Here is a 26,336-nt window from a genome sequence, read left to right as displayed (position 1 = left end):
CACTAGCAGCAGAATGGAGTGGTAAGGAAGAGAACACCTGCTGCACCTTACAATCTTCGTTCTCCTGCTCCCACTCCACTGATCCTTTTGTAAAGTAGCTTGGCTGGGAGAATCCTGGAGTGGAACCTCTATGCTCCCATCTCTATGCTCCCAGCTCTTACACCACTGCTTACTTTACAAGAAATGGGAGCAGAGCTGGAGTAAGAGGTAAGCTCTTCCTTTTGTGCACTGCCTTTTGTGCATATAAGAAGGAGGTGGGCCAGAGGAGAGCATCCCCTGCCAGTATATCACCTTTCCCCAGCTTGCTGCTTGAGGTGAGGGATGCAACCAGACTCATGACTGGTCTTCCTCTGTGGTTATGTGGAAGAGACTATGATGGACTTGTTTTCAGAGTTCATGTGGAACTTGTCAGTTGTCAATTGAAGCAAACGTATCACCCGATAAGTATCTCCCCATACAGCTGTCTTATTCAAGCTCTGCGACCTGAGTATGCAAATTATATTCCAGTTATACAAATCTGGGCATGATCTGCAGCATCTGAAGCTTTTGCCAGTACATTTACACTGCAGAAATCATTTAACAACAGATATCAGATGTGAACCTGTAAATCCTGACCCTATGGATGTTGCTACTGAAATCAATAAGACTTACACAAGCACAATTTCACTGCAGCTTAGTGTGCTACAGAACCCTGAAGAAGGGCTCAGGGAGAACTGCTGAAACTGAGTTGCCAACTAAGGTGGGTCTTTTTCCGAGCAGGTTGATAGAGAACAAAAAGGGAATCTATATGCGGCTGGACAATCAAATCAGTCCCAATAGTGCTGCGTAGGATTACTGTACTATTGAAGACCCAAAAAGAAAAAGAAAAGCAGATAAGCAATTTCCGTCAGCCCCTGAACAAGAATCATCTCTGTAAAGAAAGCCACAGGAAGAACGTACCACCCAGAAACCATAAACCACTGATGCTGCTTGATCTGGGGTTTGTGCAGTGTTTCCTGAACTTTTTAGCATTGGGCCCCACTTTTTAAAACAGCACTCTATTGGGACCCACCTAGCTTTACTGAGATTTAGAAAAAAAAGTTTCATTTTACCAGTCACTCAAGCCTCTGCTTTTCTCCCTTTTACTGTGGGGGAATTCCCCCTTCAGCTCCACATTCACAACATGGTTGAACTCCACATTCATCTGATAGGGACTGTTCTGGTGGCCTTGCATTCCCCCTCGGCCTGCCCCTCAAGTGGACCAAGGCACACTTGCCTACTCTCAAACATGCACGTTCTGCTCAGTTTCAATTTCCATAGGGCTCAATACATTTTCCTTGTCAGTTATCAGTTTATCAGTTTCACAACCCACCAAAAATCAAGTCGCAACTCACTGGTAACTTCTGACTCACAATTTGGGAACCACCGGGTTAAAGTTCTTGATTTCTAGGAAGGCAGTGCTAGTCCTACTTTGCAATTAGGTATTTGACAAGATGATTTGGGGAGCTGATAGCAGCTTGCTGTTTGGATATACAGTACTCCCTCTTTGATATCAAGATGTTAGAAACAGTGTACACATTAGACTTGCCACGTCAATGACCTAGACCAGGGGTCTCCAAACTTTTTGGCCAGAGGGCCGCATGAAATATCTGGTGCAATGCTGAGGGCCGGAAAAAAATTTAAATATAAAATTTAAATAAATAAATTAGAGATGGAACTTAGATGAATTAATAAATGAATGAGTGGGCTCATTCACTCAGCCTCTCTGGCCCTCAGAACACCCTTCAGATGCAATCAGAGCACAGCTCTGGTCATGTTCAGTTGGGTGGGTTAGAGGCTTTCAGGGGACAAGAGGCTGGCCGCGGGCCAAATGGAGGCTCGCTGCAGGCCGCATCTGGCCCCCGGGCTGGGGTTTGGAGACCCCTGACCTAGACCAGACATTCATAGCAGTATGTATTTTGATACTTTAACAGCACAACAAGATTATAAAGAGAAGTTTATATTGTCACCATCTACTTTTGAATGCTCCTTTAAATATGTCCATGGGAATAGAGGAATTCTATTAAGGTGCATTCTCAGATACTCATTTTGCACTTCGATAAATGATCCTAAGTGACATACAGAAGAATTTATTAATAACTTTATCCCTGAATCTAGCCATCAATCTAACAAATTTCAGGGCTGGATTTGTTTCAGTTTTGTAGATGGAGAATCTGAGTCACAGAGAAGTGAGACAGTAGCAACTGATTACCAATTAAAAGCGATGGGGCTAAGCCAGAATTACCGTACTGCAGTTGGACTGAGGCCACCCACTGCAATGAAAAAAATAGCCAAGTCTCCCAGTGTTGGCCTCCTAACCTATGGCTTAATCAGAAAGCCATTGGAACAAGTAATTAAACATTTTCCCACAGTTATGAGAAATGTCTTTGGTAGCAGGGTTTATTTTAAATAACCTCCAACCTTAGCACTGGTCATTTGCTCCACTATTTACTTGGGAAAATTAGCCCCTATGTGCATCTCTCTCATACATCCTTTTTATTTCTCTCTTCTTTTTTTGTTTTGAAAAAGACACTTGAAGTATGAGCATATTTAATCTTGGGTACTTTTTATTCTAAAGAATCACAGATTTCACTGGAAAAAATTCTCCAGGAAAATCAAATTAATCCTAATAGCATTTTTACTGTTTTTAAGTCACAGAAACAGGCCAAAAGCTGTTCTGCACAGAAGGGTTTTTCTGATGTCAACTGTAATTTAAAATTAGCCTTTAGAGTAACCCAGTATCAAGCTGACAGCAATGTTTAGTTTGTCAACAAGTTTTGATAGCAAGTGGACATAATCCTGGTCTTCTTGAGAGAGCTAATGTAAAAGAATCCACAGTACTTAGTTCCAGAATCTGAATTTGCTATGTTTATATTACACGAAATTTTATTGAAAAAGGGTTCAGCATAAATGATTTAAAACAGGGGGAAAAGGTAATGAGCCAAAAGGAAAAGCATTAAAACCCTTATTATATTAACAGACATATGATGGGCTGTCGTTATTTTCATTCAAAGAACTGGATAACTGGTGTCGATGAAAGTGTCGACCCAACGTGCGGTGGCAGTAAAGAAGGCCAATTCTATGCTTGGGATCATTAGAAAAGGTATTGAGAACAAAACGGCTAATATTATAATGCCGTTGTACAAACCGATGGTAAGGCCACACCTGGAGTATTGTGTCCAGTTCTGGTAACCGCATCTCAAAAAGGATATAGTGGAAATGGAAAAGGTGCAAAAGATGGCAACTAAGATGATTGCTGGGCTGGGGCACCTTCCTTATGAAGAAAGGCTACGGCGTTTGGGCCTCTTCAGCCTAGAAAAGAGGCGCCTGAGGGGGGACATGATTGAGACATACAAAATTATGCAGGGGAAGGATAAAGTGTATAGAGAGATGCTCTTTACACTCTCACAACACCAGAAACAGGGGACAGCCACTAAAATTGAGTGTTGGGAGAGTTAGGACAGACAAAAGAAAATATTTCTTTACTCAGCGTGTGGTCGGTCTGTAGAACTCCATGCCGCAGGATGTGGTGATGGCATCTGGCCTGGATGCCTTTAAAAGGGGATTGGACATGTTTCTGGAGGAAAAATCCATTATGGGTTACAAGCCATGATGTGTATGTGCAACCTCCTGATTTTAGAAATGGACTGTGTCAGAAAGCCAATGCAAGGGAGGGCACCAGGATGCAGGTCTCTTGTTATCAGGTGTGCTCCCTGGGGCATTTGGCGGGCCGCTGTGAGATACAAGAAGCTGGACTAGATGGGCCTAAGGCCTGATCCAGTGGGGCTGTTCTTACGTTCTTAACAGACAAACAGTCTTATAATGCTGTGTATAGCAAAGGCATTTGTACATTTTGTGTTGCTGTGTCCATGTATATATACAGGATTCAATGAGGCCCAATCATAAATAATAAAGACACACTGGGAACCAATGCAAAAAAGTATGCTACAGCATAGGGGAAAAATCATTTTCAAGAATGCATTCAAACCCATTCTATCAACTCGCATGAGGTTCACACTCAATGTACTTCTACTAATGGCACATGCATGGATGTTCTTAGGTGAACTGTACCCTGCAGAATCCCTAACAACTTTGTTCATTAGCAAGTCTCTACAAAAGCATGTTGTTGGCAACCTTCAGTCTCGAAAGACTATGGTATCAAGCTCTGAATGGTGGTTCTGGAACAGCGTCTAGTGTGGCTTAAAGGCCGATTCGGGAGTGACAATCCCTTCCACAACGGGAGCAAGTGCAGTCTGTCCCTGGTCTGTCTCCCTGGCTATGGGCCTTCCTTCTTTGCCTCTTTGCCTCAGACTATTGGCCAAGTGTCTCTTCAAACTGGGAAAGGCCATGCTGCACAGCCTGCCTCCAAGCGGGCCGCTCAGAGGCCAGGGTTTCCCACCTGTTGAGGTCCTAAGGCCTTCAGATCCCTCTTGCAGATGTATCGCAGCTGTGGTCTACCTGTAGGGCACTTTCCTTGCACAAGTTCTCCATAGAGGAGATCCTTTGGGATCCGGCCATCATCCATTCTCACAACATGACCGAGCCAACGCAGGCGTCTCTGTTTCAGCAGCAGATACATGCTAGGGATTCCAGCTCGTTCCAGGACTGTGTTGTTTGGAACTTTGTCCTGCCAGGTGATGCCGAGGATGCATCGGAAGCAGCACATGTGGAAAGCGCTGGTAAGAGTCCATGACTCGCTGCAGTACAGAAGTGTACTCAGGATGCAAGCTCTGTAGACCTGGATCTTGGTATGTTCCGTCAGCTTCTTGTTGGACCAGACTCTCTTTGTGAGTCTGGAAAACGTGGTAGCTGCTTTACCAATGCGCTTGTTTAGCTCGGTATCGAGAGAAAGAGTGTCGGAGATCATTGAGCCAGGGTACACAAAGTCATGGACAACCTCCAGTTCATGTGCAGAGAGGTGAGTCCACATCCTGAACCATGACCTGTGTTTTCTTAAGGCTGATTGTCAGTCCAAAATCTTGGCAGGCCTTGCTAAAACGATCCATGAGCTGCTGGAGATCTTTGGCAGAGTGTGTAGTGACAGCTGCATCGTTGGTAAAGAGGAAGTCACGCAGACATTTCAGCTGGACTTTGCTCTCAGTCTGGAGAGGTTGAAGAGCTTTCCGTCTGATCTGGTCAGGAGACAGATGCCTTCTGTTGCAGTTTCAAAGGCCTGCTTCAGCAGGACAGCAAAGAAAATCCCAAACAAGGCTGGCGCAAGAACACAGCCCTGCTTCATGCCGCTTCAAACGTCAAAGGGGTCTGATGTGGAGCCATCAAAGACTACAGTGCCCTTCATGTCCTTGTGGAAAGATCTGATGATGCTGAAGAGCCTGGGTGGACATCCGATCTTGGGGAGAATCTTAAAACCAATCACATGCATTAGTCCAGGAGTGTCCAAAGTTTTTGGCAGGAAGGCCACATCATCTCTCTGACACCTTGTCGGGGGCCGAATTAATTTACATAAATTTGAATAAATTTGAATAAATTTACATAAATGAATATATTAAAGATGAACTTGTATGAATGAATTAAGGTCTTGCAATAGCTCAAGGCCTATAAAAGGCCTTGCACAAAGCAAGGCTGGCCTTTCCTTTGCTGCTGCTACTGCATTACAGATGTGAAACAACAAGCAGTCGAGGGAGCCCTCATCCCACAGCTCACTCGAGAGGCCAAACAGTTGCCCGCAAGCTGAGAGCAGTTGCGTCGGGCCAGTGTGGGCTCCAACAAATCTCCGGAGGGCCAGAGGATCATTGGAGACTAGAGGCTCCCTGAGGGCCGCATAGAGAGGCTTTGGGGGCCGTAAGTGGCCCCAGGTCTGGGGTTTGGGCACCCCTGCATTAGTCTATGGGATGGAAATTGTAGTGCACTCTCCAGCAACCCCATCCTGCATAGGACTGGGCTGTTTGTTTTCCTTTGGTAGTACTTCCAATTCCTTCATGTGAGAATCTATACAAATTATGGTTGGACTGGAACGTACTTCTCTCCGATCCACCACGTACAAGCCAAGTGGAGTGAAAGTGTGTCTGCTCAAGCCTCACTTCAGACATTCACATGGAGCCATAACAGCAGAATACAACCTATGCATACAAAATCACGTGTACAGTTTATTCTGTTTCAAAACACAACCACACAGAATCAGCCTATGCTATTCAAATGTTACAGCCAATGTAACATTTGAGAGCATCAGGAAGGGTCAACAAACTGGATGGATAGGTGTACTCCATGAAAACAGTTAACAATATTATGACCAACAATGAGATATTATGACCCATCTGGTGAAAAGGTTGCATTTTAGTCAAGTTTGTAAACACGCACAAAGGCTGTGGCAAGCAACAGACCATTCTGACACTTCCTCCACAATGTTTTAATCGCTGCAGTACAGCTCCTTTCTGCAAAAGGAATGTCTGAAGGGAGCCTAAAAACTGCCTCCAGATCAGGAAATGTATGCAGAATGAACAAAGTTGGTTCTATCTCTTACAGGTGACATACAGGTGGGCAGGAGGTCTGGTCTAGAGAGTAGAGCCTCTATTTGCCTGAAGATAACATTCGAAGGTCGCCAGTTCGAGGCCACCAGCACCGTGCAACCTTGAAGCAGCTGACAAGCTGAGCCGAGTTATTCCATCTGCTCTGAGTGTGGGAGGATGGAGGCCAGAATGTGAAACCAGATCAAGAAAGTAACACCTGAATGTTGTGGTTCTTGTAAGATAGAACATTCTTTCAAATTGTAAAAATCCCTACGGGGATTTAATAAGCCTGCCTATGTAAACCGCCCTGAATAAAGTCTTGAATAAAGACCAAGAAAGGCGGTATATAAATACCTGTATTATTATTATTATTATTATTATTATTATTATTATTATTATTATTATTATTATATAGATGTGCCAACAGAGAGATGGAAGATAGCAATAACAGCAAAAGAAAAATGGCTTATTTAATGGGGGGGGGGATTAAATCTGCAAACTATCCAAAAAAGATTTGCACAATTTGTCTGAGGATAAATGAACCTGGTAGTGCTACACCATTTTCCTTCAGAGAGCCTAGCAACTAGCACAATTTCTGAACAAAGTAGTCTAATTAGATTAGATAAGATAAATGCTTTCTACATGAAGAGCTTTCTTCTTTCTACTGATTCACAACAGACATAGTTATGCTTCAGTTGTTTCCATGGGCAAAGATCTCCAAAAACAAAGCAAATGTTTTTACCACTTATTGCAACACAGTTGCTGCATTTACATTTAATAGAACATTTTGGGGAGGTGAGATGCAACTAACTAAAGGGAGAGAGACCAAATGGCTACATACAATTAGCCATTTTTCAAAGATTCAGCTTTTTCACACCAATTGTTTGGAGGTGACAATTTGATCCACTTGGATTCAAATCCAGGCAGGACCTTTAAGGGGGAGGCAGAGCTCAGTGAGTGAGTACAAGAGTGAGTATCTCTTCTATAACACTGTTTTGTTACAACACACATTGCTCTGGGTGAAACTACCCGGCAGCACCAAAGCAGGATTTTTTTGGTTCACCTCTCTTCTCTACGTCACTGATTTTGTGGCAGAGCGAGTGGAAGAGTGTGTACATGTGCTAGTGGGCAGTACTGAGATCATATCTGCAGCCAGAGGGCAGCTAAAACTTACTTTCTTTGCTAGTGCTTGCCAGAGAGCAAATGGGTAACTGCCTTCATCACTGTTCTTGACTGAAGGGCTTCTCCTCATTTAGTTGGTAGCTGTCTGAGACTGAATGAAGTCCTCCGCCTCCCTTGCCCCTTTCCCATTTAGATGGCTGCACAAAGACAAAGCTGTAAAAGTGAATCTTGTGGGCCTGCTACGAGTCCTGGGAGAGCTCATTTCAGCTGCTTGGTAAGGTTGTCAGTCAGTCACATCCAGGGACAGTCCCTGAATCCCACCCCAATTCTACTGCCTGCCCAGCATGTGCATACCACCAATGATTTGCATAGGTGGGATCCATTTGCCCACCTGTCACCTCTCTTCTTTGGCATCCAGTACTGCTGCCTCCTCTGGCCCCGCTTCCTCTGATGACAGTGGAAAGCCATTAGACAGGGGTCGGCAACCTTTTCATTACAAGGGCTCAGACACTCAGCCACGACATTATCACACATCGACAAATGCCTGGGTTTCCAAACACCCAGAAGTGGCTGCAAGGATCTGAGAAGGCTGCAAGGATCTGATTGCTTATACAATCCCTGATTAGCCATGAAACTTGTTTTTAAACTGTATGAAGAGACTATTCTCTTCATAATTTCAGTCACCATAAATATAACTAATCTACATCACTGTAGAAGTTAGTGGGACCGACTGAGCCCAGCTACCCTTAATTGTACAACTAAATGGAAAGATCACACAGCGTAATATACAGTGATCTAACAATGCACCACAAATGAGTGCCTGCGTCTAAATGTACCAGAGTTATAGATACTACACTTGTTACCACTGAGCCACTAAGTTCTTATGATGTTGTGAAACTGTTGTTAGTCCACAACAGCAACATGATCTATATGATGCCTGCAAATAGTGGAGGAAATGTAGATTCCAACAGGCATTTCTGGTAAAGCCGGATTACTGAGATATGCCTTCGGCTAATCTGAGATTCCAGAGAACAGCTCTTCCAGCTGCAAGAGGGGTGGCACAACATGCAGCCTCTCATGAATCCCTGGAGCAAAGTTCTGGCACTGAGACGTTTATGGATTAAAAGGCACAGTCACAATCTGTGAAGGACTTAATTTTGCAGGAATAGAATGATGAGCACTGGTAGGCCTTCAGAAGCAATCAGAGAATTCTGTATGGCTGCACAACTATAGAGAATCACGTTTTTCTCAGCAATAGCTAGGAAAAGCAAAAGTTTTGCACTTGTGTGTGCCAAGGTGGAGTACAGATATTTGCATTTAGCTACTGAAGAAAGCTGCATATCCATCAAAGCATTATATATTTTTTAAGAATAGAACTTTCACACTATTTTAAGAGAAATTTGTAGGACAAATGAAGCAGTCTTAATTATAAGATCACTTGTCCAGCAAACCCAATTGTAGCTACAGTAATCTGACTGGCAGGGCTTCTCCAAAGTCTCCCAGCTCTCTGGCTGGAGATCTTTTAACTAAAAGTTAACAAGGACTGAATTTTGGTCCCTGAACATGCAAAAATATACTTCAGAACTCTATAGTTTACATTCTCAGTAGGAAGAGGATGGGTGTGGACCTCTGTCTGACCAAACAATGCAGTTTGCACACCACCAAGGGAAGATTTGATATATTCTGCCTGATGAAATCCATACGCAGGGAGCACAGACCTTAAAAACAGAATTGTCTGTTGTCCATCACATGTTGAGTAGTTGTTCTTTATCAGAAGTGGCGCTGATTCAGTTATTTCAAAGAGAGACCAGAACTACCACTTCATCTCAAAACAAGACGAAATCATTCTGACTTCGCTTTGAAATAATTGGATTACAGTTGCCTCTGATGGAGGATTAGAATGCAACAAATCGGGCAACAGGTTATTTTCTCTGCTCCTTGAGATCTGCTCCTGCACACAGTGCCTTCCCTTCTTCCTTTGCTGAAATTCAGAACTGAAACCTGAATGACCAAGCTCATTAATCTTCCATCTACTCACCCACCTCTGCTCTCTAATAGTAGTAAGATGCACAACAATTACAACAAGTTGAGGCTATGCAACATTTGACAAGTAATATGCACTATTCTGCATCTCATATACATGTAAAAGTCTTCCGTTCTACCCTGAAAAGGTAAACTGAAGGGCATATCTTGATGCACAATGCGCTTTGTATGACCTTATTTATAAATTTCCATGCAACTACATAGTCACTGCTCTTGTAACTGAACCTGTCACACCATGCTTGAATTGTCTCACACATTGACACACTCCAGCTGAACGCAAAGGAGGTTTCTTGCTTTATTAATCTGCAGGCTGATATCTCTCAATTACGTTTTGATCAGGTGTTTCATATACAACTAGGAATGAAGAGAGGAGCCATAGGAAAAACAATTTCAAGAAACAGATCTCTCATCACATTGTATAAATAATGATGCATATCGACTACTTCTCAAACACGCAGGCAAAGCTTCTTTAGAGCATAGTAACCAGGACTAAAATACACACACATACACAAAGTTTTCATCCACCTCTACTTATGGGTCAATGAACTGTCCATTTGCCCGGATGCACTGATGTGCCAAGAACTGATGCACCAAGGCAATGATTAAGCATAAATAAGATTGCAGATAAGTACCACAATCTAATTAAATACATAATAGCATACTAATAATAGTGTAATCCAACTGTTCCCAAACTGCGTTGCGGTGCCTCAGCGTACTGCAGCAAACTCACAGAGGTGCTGCAGGATATTTTAAATTTTCAAGGGAAACAGTTATTTCTTTCCGACTAAGGGCACTGTGAAAAAAGTTCTAAGATACTAAGGTTGCTGTGAATTAAGAAAGTTTGGAAAACTCTGGATAATCAATTCACTGATTAAATCTATGCATTAATAAAAACACTACTTCTGTAGAGAGAGAGAGAGAGAGAGTGCGTTTCTATCTCTATCAAAACAAATTGGTTCCATTTTAGAGAGAAAACTGAGAATAGCACTTTGAAGACAGTTCTTGTATGTCTAGAGCACACAATGTAGCCACCCTGATGAACCCAGTCTAGGTTCGGTTAATGCCTGGATGAGAGATCACCTATGGGAAGGATGAGAGATGGAACACAACTCCATCCGTTTCCAGGAGTCCACTCCGACCCTGCATCCCCTGGAGACCCTGCATTTCCCATTACCAAGAGTCCCTGAACACTTAGGAGCAGATTTTAAGGGGTGAGGCTGCAAAAGAGAGACAGAGCTGGTTAAGCTTGTTTGTTTGTTTGGGAAAGTGCTATTATAGATGCAAACCACTGTGACATAATAGTTAGCTTATTTTTGTAATAAGGGTAAGTATCAAATATATTAATAAAGAGAGCAAGTATGGAAAAAAATCCTAGAATCAATTGTTTGAGATGGTTCATGCAAATCACACAAGCCAAATCACAACTTACGGGATGCATACAAAGGAAAAACAGGCTGCTCACTGGATCAGTTCCAACATCAATGTTTTGAGTGGCCTTAAATGAATTTGCCTCTGCTTAAATGGACAACCAAAGTCTCCAACTAACGCCACTGCTTCTACCATCTAAAAGAAGCTTTTGTAAGAATTCTATTTTAGAGATTTCTAGCTCACCTTTTCATCAAAATAGCAAAATGGTTCACAGTACTAACATTATAAGGCAACAGAATTCCAGATATGCAAAATATAATCATCACCAACACCAGCAACAAAAGAAGCACTAAATGCACTCAGCAAAACTTCGCAGAATAAAAACCCTAAGGGTAGAATTCACCACCTTACATTCTCACAAAGTGTGCAAAAGCAAGCCATCATTCCCACCCATCCACCTAAAACCCACTGCTGAGGATCCAGGGGCCCTCATTTAAGACCATAGGGCAAAGGAAGAGAAGATTCAGAAGCAGTTGCCAGCCTTGGCTTCTGGGTATTCTTGCTTGCTTTGAAGCCTCCCCTATGTCACATTCCACATTTCTGTGGAGGTTCCCTGACTCTCAGTGATTGCTCTAAGCAGAAGGGTTGAAACAGGGAAGGTGGCTTGCCCTTGCACAAATTGCATGAGGGCTACCCAATAACTACATATTAACCTACCACCAATATAACAGGGGCCCCCAAGAGGCCATATAAGGTGAACGATGAGAGTTTGTTCTAGGACAGAAAAACTACACATAGAAATCCATCCACACGGAAACAAAAAGCAAATTCATTCAAATATGTTTGCATACTACATTGAAGGCCTAAATGGGGTATAGGCAGGACAGACTGCATCTCTAGTGCTTGGGGGGGGGGGGTATAGTGAGCCCTGAAGCAAGGATTCAAACTGGGCCAAGTGACCTAACAGAAATACAGCAGGAGGTGCTGAGTGATCACAACAATACACTTTAGTCTCAATCCTGATGAATGGGCAATGGAGGCAATGAATAAAACAAGAGTGCTTAATTATCCTCTATTGTGCCAAGTAATAGAGTCTGGTGGTAGAGTTGATGAACTATAGCCACAATGCCCGTGTTTAGCTGTCAGCACAAAAGCATACCTCTAGCTGGAATACAGAAGCTCTCTTTAAAAGTGTTTTGTTTTTTTTAATCTGAGAGTCTGAGGGAAATGGAAATGGTTGCTACTCTTAAGGGATGTACAGTATATTGTATCAAACAAGTTTGCACGGAGTCGCGCAAACAGTTAATTGGTGCTTGAAATGAAAACAAAACATTAACTACCAAACGCATAGCAACCAACTCCCACTGGACTCATTTACTAAACCTCTGCTCATCTTAAGAACACATCATCCATCATACCTTTACGGGTAGCTTACAGTCTGTTCCAGTATTTACAACAGATTGAGAAACACCAAGGAGAAATTACAGGTGTGTATGTCTATTCCATGCCAAACTGGACCCTTCTGTATACGTTCTTTGGAACCAAAACAAAAATGTTTGTCTGTTAGATCCACAAGGAAAACACACAAACATCAAAGTTGCAAACTAAAGCCTCAAACAAGGGTATTTATTGAAACAGGATGTACATGCAGTAGGATGTACATGTCAATATACTTGTTGCAAACTTTTGGAACGTACATTTTTTAGAGGAAGATGTATGTTAAATTGCTCTGTTATCTTTTTGTCAGTTGAGTACTATCAGTTGAGTACTTTTCTCTCCCATGCAAATCTGGCCTTGCGCCAGATATCGAGTTGCATCTTTGTCAATTGGTCAGATGCTGTTTGGTGCAAATGGTTCCTAGGACTCCTAACTCCTTCCTGAAACCTCCAGGTTTTCCAGCAAAGACTTAGTCAGTTATCTGAGAGGGGTCTTCCAAATATCCTCCCTCCTTCCAAGAAACACACCTGACACACAGTCTTCAGCTGTAATCTTTCTAGTATGATTAGTATCACAAGAAGAGTTTCCTAAACAGGAAGCGTTTCCTAACTGCTATGCCTCCAAGTCTTCTCAAGTGGAACTTTTAGAGCTGCAAAGGCTTGGTTTATTCAGGCATGTAACTTCAAAAATCTTAATGGGAAATGAAAGGCCATACACTTTTTGCTCACCACTTAGTGGGAACAATCTGTGACCTAATGCATTCTGAGCAAATTGTGCTGATCCATCATGGGCAATTAATTTAGTTCTGTCCTGAGACTTGGATGTCAGGATTTTGAAAAGCACAAGGAGCGTAGAGGAGCATAATGAGCATTAAGGCCATTTCATGCATTCAGGTGGCTTCATGTATTTATTAATGCAATAGTCTTGATTGCCGCTCTGGAAGGTAGGCTGGCATCACCCTCTTATTGGAGATGGTTACAGTGAGCTGGAGACTGGGAAAAAGGAGGGTGAAATGCTTCCCTAAGGACATCTCATAGTCATTTCCCAACCTGGGAGATTTTTTTTTTTTTTTTTGGGGGGGGGGTTACTATAACCTCCAAAAGCACAAATAATAGAGCAAATGCCACTGTAGCAAATGAGTTAAGCAGCACCGAGATCTTATCAATTCAGACTCAAGAATATAGATTTCTGAAATGCACTTCACTTTCAGTTGAGCTATACAATCCTTACTAAGGCATGCTCCTGCATGATGACAGCAATGTGGCTCACAGGGAGTGGCAGTAGATGCCTTCAGCTTTGAATCTGTGCTGCCTCGCTCCAGCTTGCTGTGGACAGAGCTGCTCTCACCTGCTTTATTCCTGTGTTATTCAAAGGGACTGCGCAAAGGAGCAAAGTAAAGGGGTAGCAAAGTGAGCTGCTGCCATGCACGTCCCCTAAAACTGCGCAGAATGGAGCAATCCACTTTCCAACCCACTCACCTTGCTGTTCCTTTGCATGGTCCCTTGGAGCAAAACAGGAAGTGTGAGTCAGGCTGGAAGCAGCCCCAGCGTATTCTACACTTCCTGCTTCATCTAAGGAGAGAACATGAAAAAGGAGTGAGCTGTAGGGACCCAACTGCTGCCTTCCACATGGTGTATTTCAGTTTTTCACTAGATTTAGAAGTGGATGCCCTGAAATACCACAAGGTCAATCAAATTTCATCTTAGGGCCGGACCAAACAATCAGTTTATTCCATTGGAAAATACATCTGTGGGTCACATCAGAGGGTTTCAACTTATGTGGGATTTGCGACCATGCACTCACTGCAATCAAGGCGAGGCAAAAGCTGCTTTAGTCCTTCCTCCAGAGCTGCCAGGTCTTTCACCAGACTTCCTATGCCTGCCCCCTAGCGCAGCACCTGAACCAAGGGGGTGCCTCTTACACACCAAAAAAAAAAACCACCACCCACATATTATGCACCTCAACTATTTTTATGCCTTAAGCTAAAAATACAAATGGATTTAAATCCTCTTTTCCTGCAATACGAACAGTAAGAAAGGGCGACGGAGTTTATAACAACCTTTGCTACCCAAGTTCCTTTTCTCCAACCAGCTAACATTTAAGCAGCCAAAACGGAGCATATCACTGTAAACATGTTCTTGTTTGCCAGTAGCCAGGAGAACATAACAAACCAGCTCCAAGGAGAATCAAGACAAGAACCACAATCTAAGACTTAATAGATCAGCCTCTATAAACATCTTAATATTCAAAGCCAAGGGAGCAGGTCACAGTTCAGTATCATCATGTCATTTCTGAAAGTGACACTTCATTGCCCATTGTTGAATTCACTTTGATAGACAAAACCAGGCAATGTTACAATTTACCTCATACGGCTGTAAAGAACAAAACAGCAATAAGTTTATGACTGTCATAAACCCAAACCAGTGGCCCCTCATTATTCACAGGCTTGGCATCTGCTGGCTTGAGGATTTGCAGATGCTGAGCCCGCACTGCAAAGGGCCTCAGAGGACCTCCTGGACACAACCAGAAGCCACCTTTTGCTGGCAACTTCTGGTCATGTCCAGAAAGCCCTCTTAGGAGATTGAGAAGCTGGCGTGACCTCCAAAGGACTGGGCACCCCTCCAGATGAGTAATTGTTGCACCACGCCAGGGCCCCCACAGATTCCAGTATCTGCTGAATCCCTGCGGACTGACTGACCAAACAAGCTGTCACAGTGTGGCACAAGAAAAAAAGCTACAAGCTTGAATTACTTTCTCTGGGCAACTAAAGCACAAGTCAAAAAGCTCTGTAGGCTCAATAATGTGTGTCCTACTTAACACAGGCATACAAGGTGAAATCAGGATGAATTCTTCCTTCAGAGCTGTGAGTTATGTAGTCCACAATTGTGTAATGTTTCACTTTAGTCAATAAGACTTGAACTTATGTAACTGTGGGCTAGAATACAGGATAAACTTGCATCAGGAGAGGAAGAACAAAACTTACCTTGTGACAAGCATCAGTTTTAATCTCTTTGAGGGCACGTTCAGAGAACACACATCCGCAGTTTCGCAAGAAACAAAACCTTACAGAAGCAAAGACACAAAAACCAATGTTAGGAAGACAGGAAGCTGCCTTAGTTCAAGTCAGAGCGTTGTCTGCTATATCAGGGCTTTTCAAACTGGGGCGTCACAACGTCCCAGACTGTGGGCCTTGGCCTCTGCCCCCTTAAGGGGCAGGGGTGGCCTGGAGGCAGGGAGGAGGCAGCGGCGTGATCCCCAGGATCACGCTACTCAGGGTGCTGTAGGGCCTTGGGTGCACTTACCCAAGCCTCCTGCAGCCTCCCCAGGGTGCGGGGAGCCCAGTGCGAACCTTTGGCAGGGCTCCCCACAGCAGTGAAAGCAGAGCGATTGCACTCCACTTCTGCTTTAGCGGAGGCAGGGTGCGAGTACTCCACTTTTACATTCACTGCTGCAGGAAGCTCTAACAAAGGTGCACACCGGGCTCCCTGCACCCTGGGAAGGCTGCAGGTGGCTTCGTTCGGTAAGTGCTCCCAAGCCCCTACAGCTCCCTGAGCGGCGTGATCCTGGGAATCGTGTCGCTGCCTTCCACCCACCCCCGCTGCCTCCCCCCCACTGCCGCAAGAACTTACAGTGGCTCAAATGCTCCTGGAGAGTTTGAAAACCACTGTGCTATATCCATCAAATTCAATATTGTCTATAACAGTGGTTCCCAAACTTTTTAGCATCGGGACCCACATAAAAAACTTTATCAGCCACTCAAATCTGTCATAAACATGCCCAAAATGCCCCCTTGTGGTTAACACAGGAAACACAAACGAAGAAGAAAAAATCTCTCCGTAACTGTAATATTTATTATTGCATTGATTGTTCAAACACACACAATAAAAATCACACAATCAGATATTTGCATTTTATGGACTTCTTTTTTTACTTAAACATTTGGAATATGACATGTTTAGCCATTCCTAACTTAGGACCCAATCCTATCTAATTTTCCAGCTCTGGTGCAGCCACAATGCAGCCGTAAGGCAAGGGAGAAAATGTTCCCATACCTTGAGGAGGTCTCTGTGACTGCCTCCCCAACACAGGCAGCAGTGCATACTCAATTGGCACAGTAGCACCAGCACTGGAAAACTGGATAGGATTGGGCTCTTAATCTACAGCAGGGGTCTCCAGACTTTTTGGGCAGAGGACCACATCAAATATCTTGCGCGGTGATGAGGGCCAGAAAAAAAATTTGAATATAAAATTTAAATAAATCAATGAGAGGTGGATCTTAGATGAGTGAATAAATGACTGAATGGTCTCATTTATTCAACTCATCCGGCCCTCAGAACACCCTCCAGACGCAACCAGAGCACAGCTCCGGCCATGTTCAGTTGAGTGGGCCAGAGTCCTCTTCAGGGGACAAGAGGCTGGCTGCGGGCCGGATAGAGGCTCACCACGGGCCACATCTGGCCCCCGGGCTGGGGTTTGGAGACCCCTGATCTACAGTGTACATATACTATCTCTTAATGTAGTACTCAAGCACTTACAAACTGGGAACAATTTTTCTCATACTGAAATATTTAATGTATTAGGGATTGCGTCATTAAGGATTCAAACCCTGGCACACTTACTTGGAAGTATACGCCCTGGTTCACAGTAGGAAGCATTTCCAAATAAATATACATAGGATTAGGCTACATATGACATATTAAATATCACAAAACCACCATTCTGCACTCCACTTTAACCCAGAAGTTAAATCACTGTAACCTTCTCATCCACTGTAACCCTCATTGGGAAGCCTTCTCATCCTTAAGGAGGTCAGCAGCAGACCTATTGGTGCTACTCCCAATTTCATGCACACTTACTAGAGGGCATGAGTCCTACCAACTCCTAAGCATGCTGAGGAAACTTGCATAAGATTGTGTCATAACTATCAAATAAGGCTTCTCCACCATAGGAGTCAACTGCCCATCACTATTATTTTATTTTATCTTCCGCATTTTTATACCGCACTTCCTCCAAAGAGCTCAGGGTGCTGTACACGGCTGCTCCCCTCCTTTCGCCCTCACAACAACCCTGTGAGGTAGGTGAGGCTGAGAGAAAGTGACCGGCCCAAGGTCACCCAGGAAGCTTCACTGCTGAGGGGGGATTGAAACTGAATCTTCCAGGTCTAACTCCACCTCCCAAACCACTCAACCACCCTGGCTCCCTGTCCAGGTTTTACATCTATTCTGCCTTTCCTTTGCTTGCTAAAAAGCTAATATTTGAGATTACTCATTTACTGATGACCATTTTGCCAGAAGGTCACAGTTCAGCAGATCAGAATTGATGAAGTGCATGAACTATATCAACAAGACAATCAGGGATGACTATTTACAATGATATACACAGTTTGTTTATAATTTTTTTTTTGGGGGGGGGGGGGGGTTACAATGAAATAACACTAACCTATGCCTTCCATTCATTTCCAATCCCACAATAGGGCAAATAAAACGTGCACTCTGGATGTCATCATATTTATCTCCTTTTGTATTCCCCTTGTCTCCAGTCCAGGCTGGGTTGTCTGTGAGATTCAGTTCTATGACATTCTGGGGGGAAAAAAATTCACATTATACAGGAGCTACTTTTAAATTTACTTTTTTCTCCAATTTTTATTCTGCCCTTCTTCCAAGGAGATCAGGGTGGTATACATGGTTCCTTCCCTCCTTTTGTCCTCACAACAATCCTGGGAGGCAGCTGAGGCTAAGAGATAGTGACTGGTCTCAGGAAACTTTATGGCTGAGTGGGGATTTGAAGAACTGATGTTCTTGAAGACATTCTAGCTTTTACCTCTACCGCTCTATGACTACAATCCTACACACTTACCTGGGAGTAAAGTCCCAATGAACACAGTGGCACTTCTAAGTCAATATGCATAGGATGCATATGCTGCATAAGTTGTATCCTAAAAAGAGTTACACTGAAATTCAAGTAAATTAAGTCAGTCATTTTTTTTTCCCCAATAGTGTTTGGTCCAGGCTATCTTTCTTAGGATACAATACTGAGATAACAAAACCATCTATGGAACACTTAAGGTTGGTCCTGGCTGAAAACTTCTTTACAAAATGTAATGGATAGAGATGTTTGAAAACTGTTATTTACTCAAAAGTAAGTCCACTAACACAGAAGTAAGCCCACAGACTAAGACAGACTTAGGATGCAATCCTAACTGCGCCCTATGCCGGCTCAAGTCCCTTGGATCGGCCTGGGAGGGTCGCAAACATGCCGTAAAGCACGTTTGCACCTCCTCAGGAGGAAGCCAGGCCAGCGCTCTGAAAAGCGCCGGCCTGCGGAGGCTGACGGAAGCCTCCACGCCAGCTTCCCCCGCCCCAGCTCTTTGCATTAGCTCGTATGAGCCAATGCAAAGACGAAAGGTGGGCATGGGGGGACGGGGAGGGGGGCAATCCTGGGCGGGGGAAGGGAGGGCGATGGGCGGCCCTGGGGGCAGGCGGAGAAGTGGAGGTGGAGCTGGGATCCGGCAGTCATGTCGGATTCCAATCCCTGTCCCCGGGGAGAACGGACCGGCTTCAAGCCATTCCGCTCTCCTCAGACTTGTGCCACCTCCTGAGGTGGCACAAGTCTGAGGAGACCCATTGTGGCCAGCAACCCTTACCCAGGGGTAAGGGGAAAAGTTTCCCCTTGCCTCTGGCTAAGCCGCTGCTGACCACAATCCTATGCTGGATACAGCACAAGCCTCCTGGCTTGCCTGTTTCAGTGCAAGTTAGTACTACAGCCTAAGGGCACAATCCTATCTTATTCACTGGAAACAAACACCTCTTGGGGCGGCACCTATTTGTTTTTCTACTCACAGATCTACTCAACTGTAACAGATCTCACCAATATTTAACAAAACAGTTCAACTTATAGAGAACAAGACACAGGAAATAATTCTTAAAACTATGGGGGGACATACTTCAGCCTGTGAGATTTATTTTGCTTTCTATTAAACCCCAAGATCCACCAAGCAGACCAGGAAAAACACTCTGGTTCAGGGGAGTGGCCATTTAATAAGAACTAAGGAGCAGGTTGCCTAAAAACACGTTTAGTTCAGGAATTCATTCTCAGTACCATAATTGAGTTCACAATCCTTCCAAACAAAAATCTACCCTTATGTTGCCCCAACTGGGAATCAGAAACCATTGCCAATCTAGTGCAAATATTCCAGAGATCAACCAGAAAATTTCAAGCTACTTTCAGTCTATGCCTACCTCTTAACTGCTGATTGTATATGCACAACTCACTGAAATTGAGTTACACTATTTTTTATTATTTAACAATTTAGTGCCACTGTGCCAAACAGCATAGGGACAACAGAAATAGCATTGTGTCTGCCCAGAAGATTCTCAATCTGAGCCCTCTGGCAAAGAAGCGAAAGGGAGAACAGAGAGCTTGACAAAGTAGAAAGGGTCCAACCATGGTACGGTAGAAATAAGGAAAAGGCTATGGACTATCCAAAAAAGATATAACGGCAAAAACATTTTGAAGACCTGAAGAAGAAGTTACTTAGCAGGTAGTGGAGGAAATACTACTTCCGGTATAAGGAACATCATGACAAAAGAAACAAAGGTAAGAGTAGGAAAAAGAAAGCAAGTGGTTCACCAGCAGATGAGTGGGGAAGGAGTTCAAGCAGCAAGGAGAAATAAATGGACTCTTGCCATGTATAAGAAGAAATGCACCTCAAGAATGCCCCCCCAAAAAACCCCAAAAGGAGCATACCAGAGAAATATAGTGCTCCCCAGTTTCATTAAACCAATGTGACAACTCATGCTACAAAATTATACACAATTTAGAATTCTGCCCAGTAACTATTGACCTGAATATCTAAAACAGGGGTGCTCAATAGGTGGATCGCGATCTACCGGTAGATCGCAAGGCAAAATGAGTAGATCGTGGAGCCCTGTATCTCCAAACTGTTAATATGTCAGTTTTGTCTAGTGACTAGACGAAACTGACATATTTAGCTGACACTAAACTGAAACTGACACTTTAGCTGCTCTTCAGGCATGCAGCAACAAAACTGACAAAACTGACTAGACTCCAGCAGGGGCTCCATACATTAAAGGGGGTGTCTGTCAGACGCTTCCTTCCCCCCTGGTAGATCTCCGGGCCTTGCTGGGTTTCAAAGTAGCTCTCTAGCCAAAAAGGTGTGAGCACCCCTGATCTAAAACGTCCATGCGTCAGAAGCATGTAATTTTACCTTAATACTCTTGATATGGGATGCAGCCTCCACGAGGACTTTGTCAGAAGATTTATCCAGCAAAAACTCAATGATTGCATCTTTGTTATATAGCCTACAAACAAAAGTGAAGTATGAAGGATGAGTTAACTTCATAATTGGAATTGATTCAGAAATTAATATGATTTTATTGAAAAACAAAATTGAAATCATACCTGCCAAGTTCACAAGCTACTATAGGTCTGCTTAATTTTTCTTGACTCAGAGTGCAGTAGTACCACTGGGCCACTAGTTCTGCATTTTTGTCAACCTGAAGAACAATATACACAGTTTGAAAATGGCATTATCAGCATCAAAGTTAAACATTTAGCACCCATCTTTCCTCACTTTGGCTCCATATTTGAAATCCCACTTCCGCAGAACATTTCGTGCACATTCTGCTTTAAAAATGGGGGAGGGGGGAGAATTGCTTGCAGTTGACAAGTACAGGATTAGTGCTTCTTCAAAGAAACATGTTGATTTCTGAGATTTCTAGGGCTGCCCTTCAAATTCATGAGTAAAGATTTCCAGGTAGTCCTTTGCAGTGTTTATATGCACAATTTGCTGAGAAAAGAAACAAAGGAATCAAGAACACACAATGTTTATTGCAGATGAAGCTATAGTATAGTTCATCTGCTTTGCATGCACCAGGTCCCAGACATCTCCAGGTATAGCTGGCAAAGGTGATTATCAGAAACCCATGAGAGTCACTACCAGTCAATGTAGACTAAAGTCAGAAGAACCAATTATCTGACTCAGCATAAGGCAGATTCATATGCATATTGCGTATGCACATGCTGGAAAGTCAGAATACACCATGAGCATCCAGTACATGTGGACAACATGTACATGCAGTGTAAGAATGTGCATGTCTAATCATCAAATGCAACGTCTTATATGTGGGTGGCAGAGCAAAAGACAAATTTTGAATAGTTCAAATTCAGATTATGTGCAACCTCCTGATTTTAGAAACGGGCTGCGTCGGATAGCCAATGCAAGGGAGGGCACCAGGATGCAGGTCTCTTGTCATCTGGTGTGCTCCCTGGGGCATTTGGTGGGTCGCTGTGAGATGCAGAAAGCTGGACTAGATGGGCCTATGGCCTGATCCAGTGGGGCTGTTCTCATGTTCTTAAAAGTTGAACTGCAAGAGGATATTGAAATCTTCATCCTTATGTAAGTAGCAACTGTTTACAGGAACCAAATCATTTCAATAGCGAATCTGTTTATACCTTCAAGTAGTAACATAGTCTAAAATGAATTGAAACAGACCTGGTGACCACTAAGCTCATCAGTGACTTCTGACAGGCCTGCCTACCTGTCAGAAGGTTAAGAAGTGCCTTAACTTAAGGTTAAGGCATCAGAAGTGCCTACCTTAACCTGCCTGTTAAGAAAAGCAATTATGAAAACAATCCTTTATCTGTTCTGTTGCAGTTCCCCATTAAGAATTAGAGAAATACATGAACACCACATGCAATAGGGCAGGGTGTCAAACTCATTTCAAATCAAGGGCTGAATAGCATTTGTGATGCCTGCTGAAGGTCAGAAGTGATGTCATTAGGCAGGAAATGATGTCAATAAACAAGTCATAACCAAAAATAAGCACTTTGTCTCACTCAGGACATCATTAGCTGCAAACATGCAAATCTTGATCATATTTCAAGATATGGGAGAGCCCAATTTTCATGTGGGCTGCCCTTTCAGAAGTAGCACCTCAGGACTGCTTAGAAGATGAGAGCCCTTGGGCCAGATAGAAACCTTCCGCGGGCCGCAACCAGCTCCCAGGCCTTATATTTGACACTCCTGCCATAGGGCATGAAAGAAATAACCTGAGGTTCTTTGTCTCTAGACACGTTCTGCTAGCTTAGAAAAAAACAATTTCTGAACTCTCATTGTCTAAATCAGTATTTCTCAAACTGTGGGTCAAGACAGTACCAGCCTAAAGAACTCCAGTCTGTGGTGTGTTGTCCTGAGTGCCGCCTAAGGCATTGAGTGGGCCACTGTGAAATGCAGGAGGCCGAACTAGGTGGGTCCCCTCTGGTTTGACCCAGTGGGGCTGTCCTTACATTCTTAAAAGAAAATATTGGTCGGTGGAACTCTCTGCCACTGGATGTGGTGGCAGCATCTGGCCTGCCTGCCTCGGTGTGGAGAGAGTGGTCGGAGGGGTGTTCTCTTCCCTCTCACAGAATGAACGGGGGGGCAGCCAGAACCAGGGGGCAGCCGCTGAGACTGAGCGTTGGGAGGGAGACGTGAGCCTATGGAACTCCCTGCCACTGGACGTGGTGTGCTGTCTGAGGCGCCTGGTGGGCCACTGGGAGAAGCAGGAGGCGGGGCTCGGCGGGCCCCCTTGGCCTGACCCGCGGGGCTGCCCTGCTGTGCCCGGCCAGAGCTCAAGGCCTGGGGCTGAGGGCTGGCCAGCGCACAGTCCCTCCCCTCCCCAGCCCCGCTCACCTTCTCCACCTTCCGAGGCCCCTTCACCAGCTCGTGCCTCTTGGGGATGGTGCCCCCGTCACAGCCCATCCCGCCGCCGCCTCCCAGGGACTGCACTGCACGTCGCACAGCAGCTGCACTTCCGGCGCAGGCAGGAAGAGGGGCGAGGGGTGATGACGCAGGCGGCACGCGTTGCTAAGGGCCCCTAGCAACCGCCAGGGGTCTCCCTGCAGCGCGCCTCTTTCCTGCCGCTCGCTGAAGGGGGCTGAGTTGCTGGAAGGTTTTTTTTCTGGTTCTTTTTCGTCATTTGACTTCTGAGTCTGCGGCTGCTCATAATCCGAAGGGCTGAAGACTAAAGCTGGAATTTTGTTCTGCAGCAGATGGACTCCATGCTGGGAGACGGGAGAAGAAGGTCTGCTCTTTCTATGCACACTCCGATCCTGTACACGCCTGTTCAGCCGCCAGGCCTTCAATTTTGAGACATACACAATTATGCAGGGGATGGACAGAGTGGATAGGGAGATGCTCTTTACACTCTCACATAACACCAGAACCAGGGGACATCCACTAAAATTGAGTGTTGGGAGAGTCAGAACAGACAAAAGAAAATATTTCTTTACTCAGCATGTGGTTGGTCTGTGGAACTCCTTGCCACAGGATGTGGTGATGGCATCTGGCCTAGACGCCTTTAAAAGGGGATTGGACAAGTTTCTGGAGGAAAAATCCATTACGGGGTACAAGCCATGATGTGTATGCGCAACCTCCTGATTTTAGAAATGGGTTATGTCAGAATGCCAGATGCAAGGGAGGGCACCAGGATGAGGTCTCTTGTTATCTGGTGTGCTCCCTGGGGCATTTGGTGGCCGCTGTGAGATACAGGAAGCTGGACTAGATGGGCCTATGGCCTGATCCAGTGGGGCTGTTTTTATGTTCTTATATAGGCCCAAGCGAGGGGACGGCCAGGTCCTTGCCACTGGGATCAATACCCCGCTTGTTCTGCGGTTGCTTGAATCAGTTCTGCAGTACACGCTTGAAGTCCGTGCTCTGCCAGGGGCCAGTGCGTGAGTTCAGGTCAATCTGGAGTGAGTGGATTCGGATGTGGCGGCCACCATCCTCTGTCACTGGCTTGAGGCGCAGGATTGATAGATAGACTGTGGAGGTCTGCTGAACAGGCCGCAGGTACACCCACAGTTGTGCCTTCACTACTTTGGTGAACATCATCTTGGGACTGAAGTTGAAAAAACAACAGGCCCACCTCCCTCTCAGTCTGAGAATAGTGGCTCCAAGGGAGAACTGGCAGGATTCATGCAGTTGCCCTCTCCAGAGACAGGGGGGGGGGGTGTCAGCAGAATGCAGAAATGGCCCTGGGGTTGCTTGATGAGCTGGTCCCTGTAGACAGAGGGAAGCACTGATACTGGAAGAAAAGGATGCTGCTCAGAGTCCTACCTAGCAGCAGGGGATGCGGGGTTGCTAGGAGACAGGTGAAGGTGAAGAGGACAGATTGGTCCAAGCAGGAGATTTCAGGTGCCTCATGAAGCCGCAGCAGCAAGGTCAGCAGGCCTGGGAAAATGAAAAGGGCTTTGCCTGGCACTGAAAAGACAAGTCACCTTTGTGTTGGAACCGCAGAAGATCTGGCGAGGAGGTAGAATGTGGTGTTGGCAGTGGCTCCTTTAAGAGTTAAGGCCTGGCCTTCCAGCAAAGGGTGTGCTGCACAGCTGCAGCCACTAGAGGCAATGAGATCCCTAAGGATATAAGGAGCACCTGAGGCAGGTAGTGGGTTGTAGAGGAGACTGATTTGACTTAGTGACTTTGAGTTGGATACTCTGACTGATTTACCTGGAATCTGACCTTGAACTGTGACTTGGCTTATTGACTTTAGACTTTGACTTGGATACTCTGCCTTGTGGACTGACTTTCTGGCTAACTGACTAACAGGCTACTCAAACAGGCTGCCAAGAGCTGAGGTGTGCTGCTATACCTGGAAGGACTGCTGCCTTAGGAACTGGGAGGAGGGGTCCCTGCAGTTTAAACAGGCAAGCTACTCTGGTGGTGGAGTCTAGCGGTACTGCTGCAGAGAACTGGGGCCATTGTTGGGGAGAGGAAAGGGGAGCTAATTAGTGGGCATAATTTCCCTAAGTGAGGCTTGGATTGGGAATCTCAGAACAACCTTCAGGGCAGCATTTGAGAGACAGTGCGCCACAACTGGAAAGGCCCTCTCTCTGTTCATCACCTGCCTCACCTTACAAGGTGGAGCATCAGAGAAGGCCCTTCACAGGTGATCTCAGTATATGAGCAGGTTTATGTAAGAGAAGGCAGTCCATCAAGGGCAGGAGCTCCAAGCCCTGCTGGAAACTAATGGGCAGTATCAGCACTTTGAATTCTGCTTGACAAGAGAAATGGATTTTCTCCTCCTTACTTGTCCTGCAGCCCACAGTGTCAAACCTGACCACTCCCCAATGTGCTTCCTTCATTCAGTGCTGCAAACCTACTGCTACTGTTTTGAGGGTTGTTGCTTTCAAGTCAGCTCTGCAGCCTTTGTCATACCTGTGGCACCAGTACCCCATCCTCCCCCTCTTATTCCTGCACTCCCACCAAGTTCCATTCATCCTGTTTCATTCAAATGAGTGAGTGGGAGCAAGTGGGAGGTGGTGGTGCCTACCTTGCCTTTTTCTTGGGTGGGAACTAAGGCAGAGGAACTGTGCAATCCTACTCTGATCACTTGTGAAACAGCCAATGGAGCAGGATTATGCTGCTGCTCCACCTCTGTGAGTGCTTGCAGCAGAGCTACTGGAGGGTTTGCCTCAGTTTTCACACACACACACACACACAGAATGGCAGCCCAATCCATCTACATTTTCCTGGGAGTAAGCCCCATTGACTCTTATGGGACTTACTTCTGAGTGGACATACTTAGGATTGGGCTCTAAGTGGCTGATTGAATTGGCTCCATGGGTAATGGGCTGGAGGCAGGCAACAGGCAGGTGTGGGGCATGGGGTATCCTTTATCATTTGGCCACTCCCCTCAACTTGCCACTTAAAGCAGCCAGTCATTAGAGGCAGCCGCAGGCTAGACTGTCTCTGCATCTAGCCTTTCTTTTGATGTGCTGTTTTTCTATGTGCCAGCAGCCTTTCTATAGTGGAGCATTAAATTTGTATCTCTCTGCTTGCAGCCTGAAGAGATATCACTTGATTCTTATTGCATGTTCAAA

At 44.9% G+C, this 26,336-nt stretch overlaps 1 protein-coding gene across 2 annotated transcripts in view; it reads right to left on the bottom strand.

Annotated features, from left to right (window-relative positions):
- RTF2 (replication termination factor 2) overlaps positions 1-23,263 on the bottom strand; it is a 58,168-nt gene extending 34,905 nt beyond the window's left edge. For both annotated transcript variants that reach the window (XM_066623074.1, XM_066623075.1), the window contains exons 1-5: positions 23,149-23,263; positions 20,877-20,971; positions 20,683-20,776; positions 17,895-18,034; positions 15,439-15,517 (exon numbers count right to left, since the gene is read on the bottom strand). In XM_066623074.1, the coding sequence (XP_066479171.1) occupies positions 15,439-15,517; positions 17,895-18,034; positions 20,683-20,776; positions 20,877-20,971; positions 23,149-23,217 (477 nt within the window). In that variant the 5' untranslated portion in view covers positions 23,218-23,263. The remainder of the gene's footprint in view (positions 1-15,438; positions 15,518-17,894; positions 18,035-20,682; positions 20,777-20,876; positions 20,972-23,148) is intronic.
- Between the last annotated feature and the right edge of the window lie 3,073 nt (positions 23,264-26,336).

Source organism: Tiliqua scincoides, chromosome 4, assembly GCF_035046505.1.
Source record: "Tiliqua scincoides isolate rTilSci1 chromosome 4, rTilSci1.hap2, whole genome shotgun sequence".
Lineage (NCBI taxonomy): Eukaryota > Metazoa > Chordata > Lepidosauria > Squamata > Scincidae > Tiliqua > Tiliqua scincoides.
Note: the sequence above shows the minus strand (reverse complement) of the source record. Positions and strands in the feature narration are given on the sequence as shown.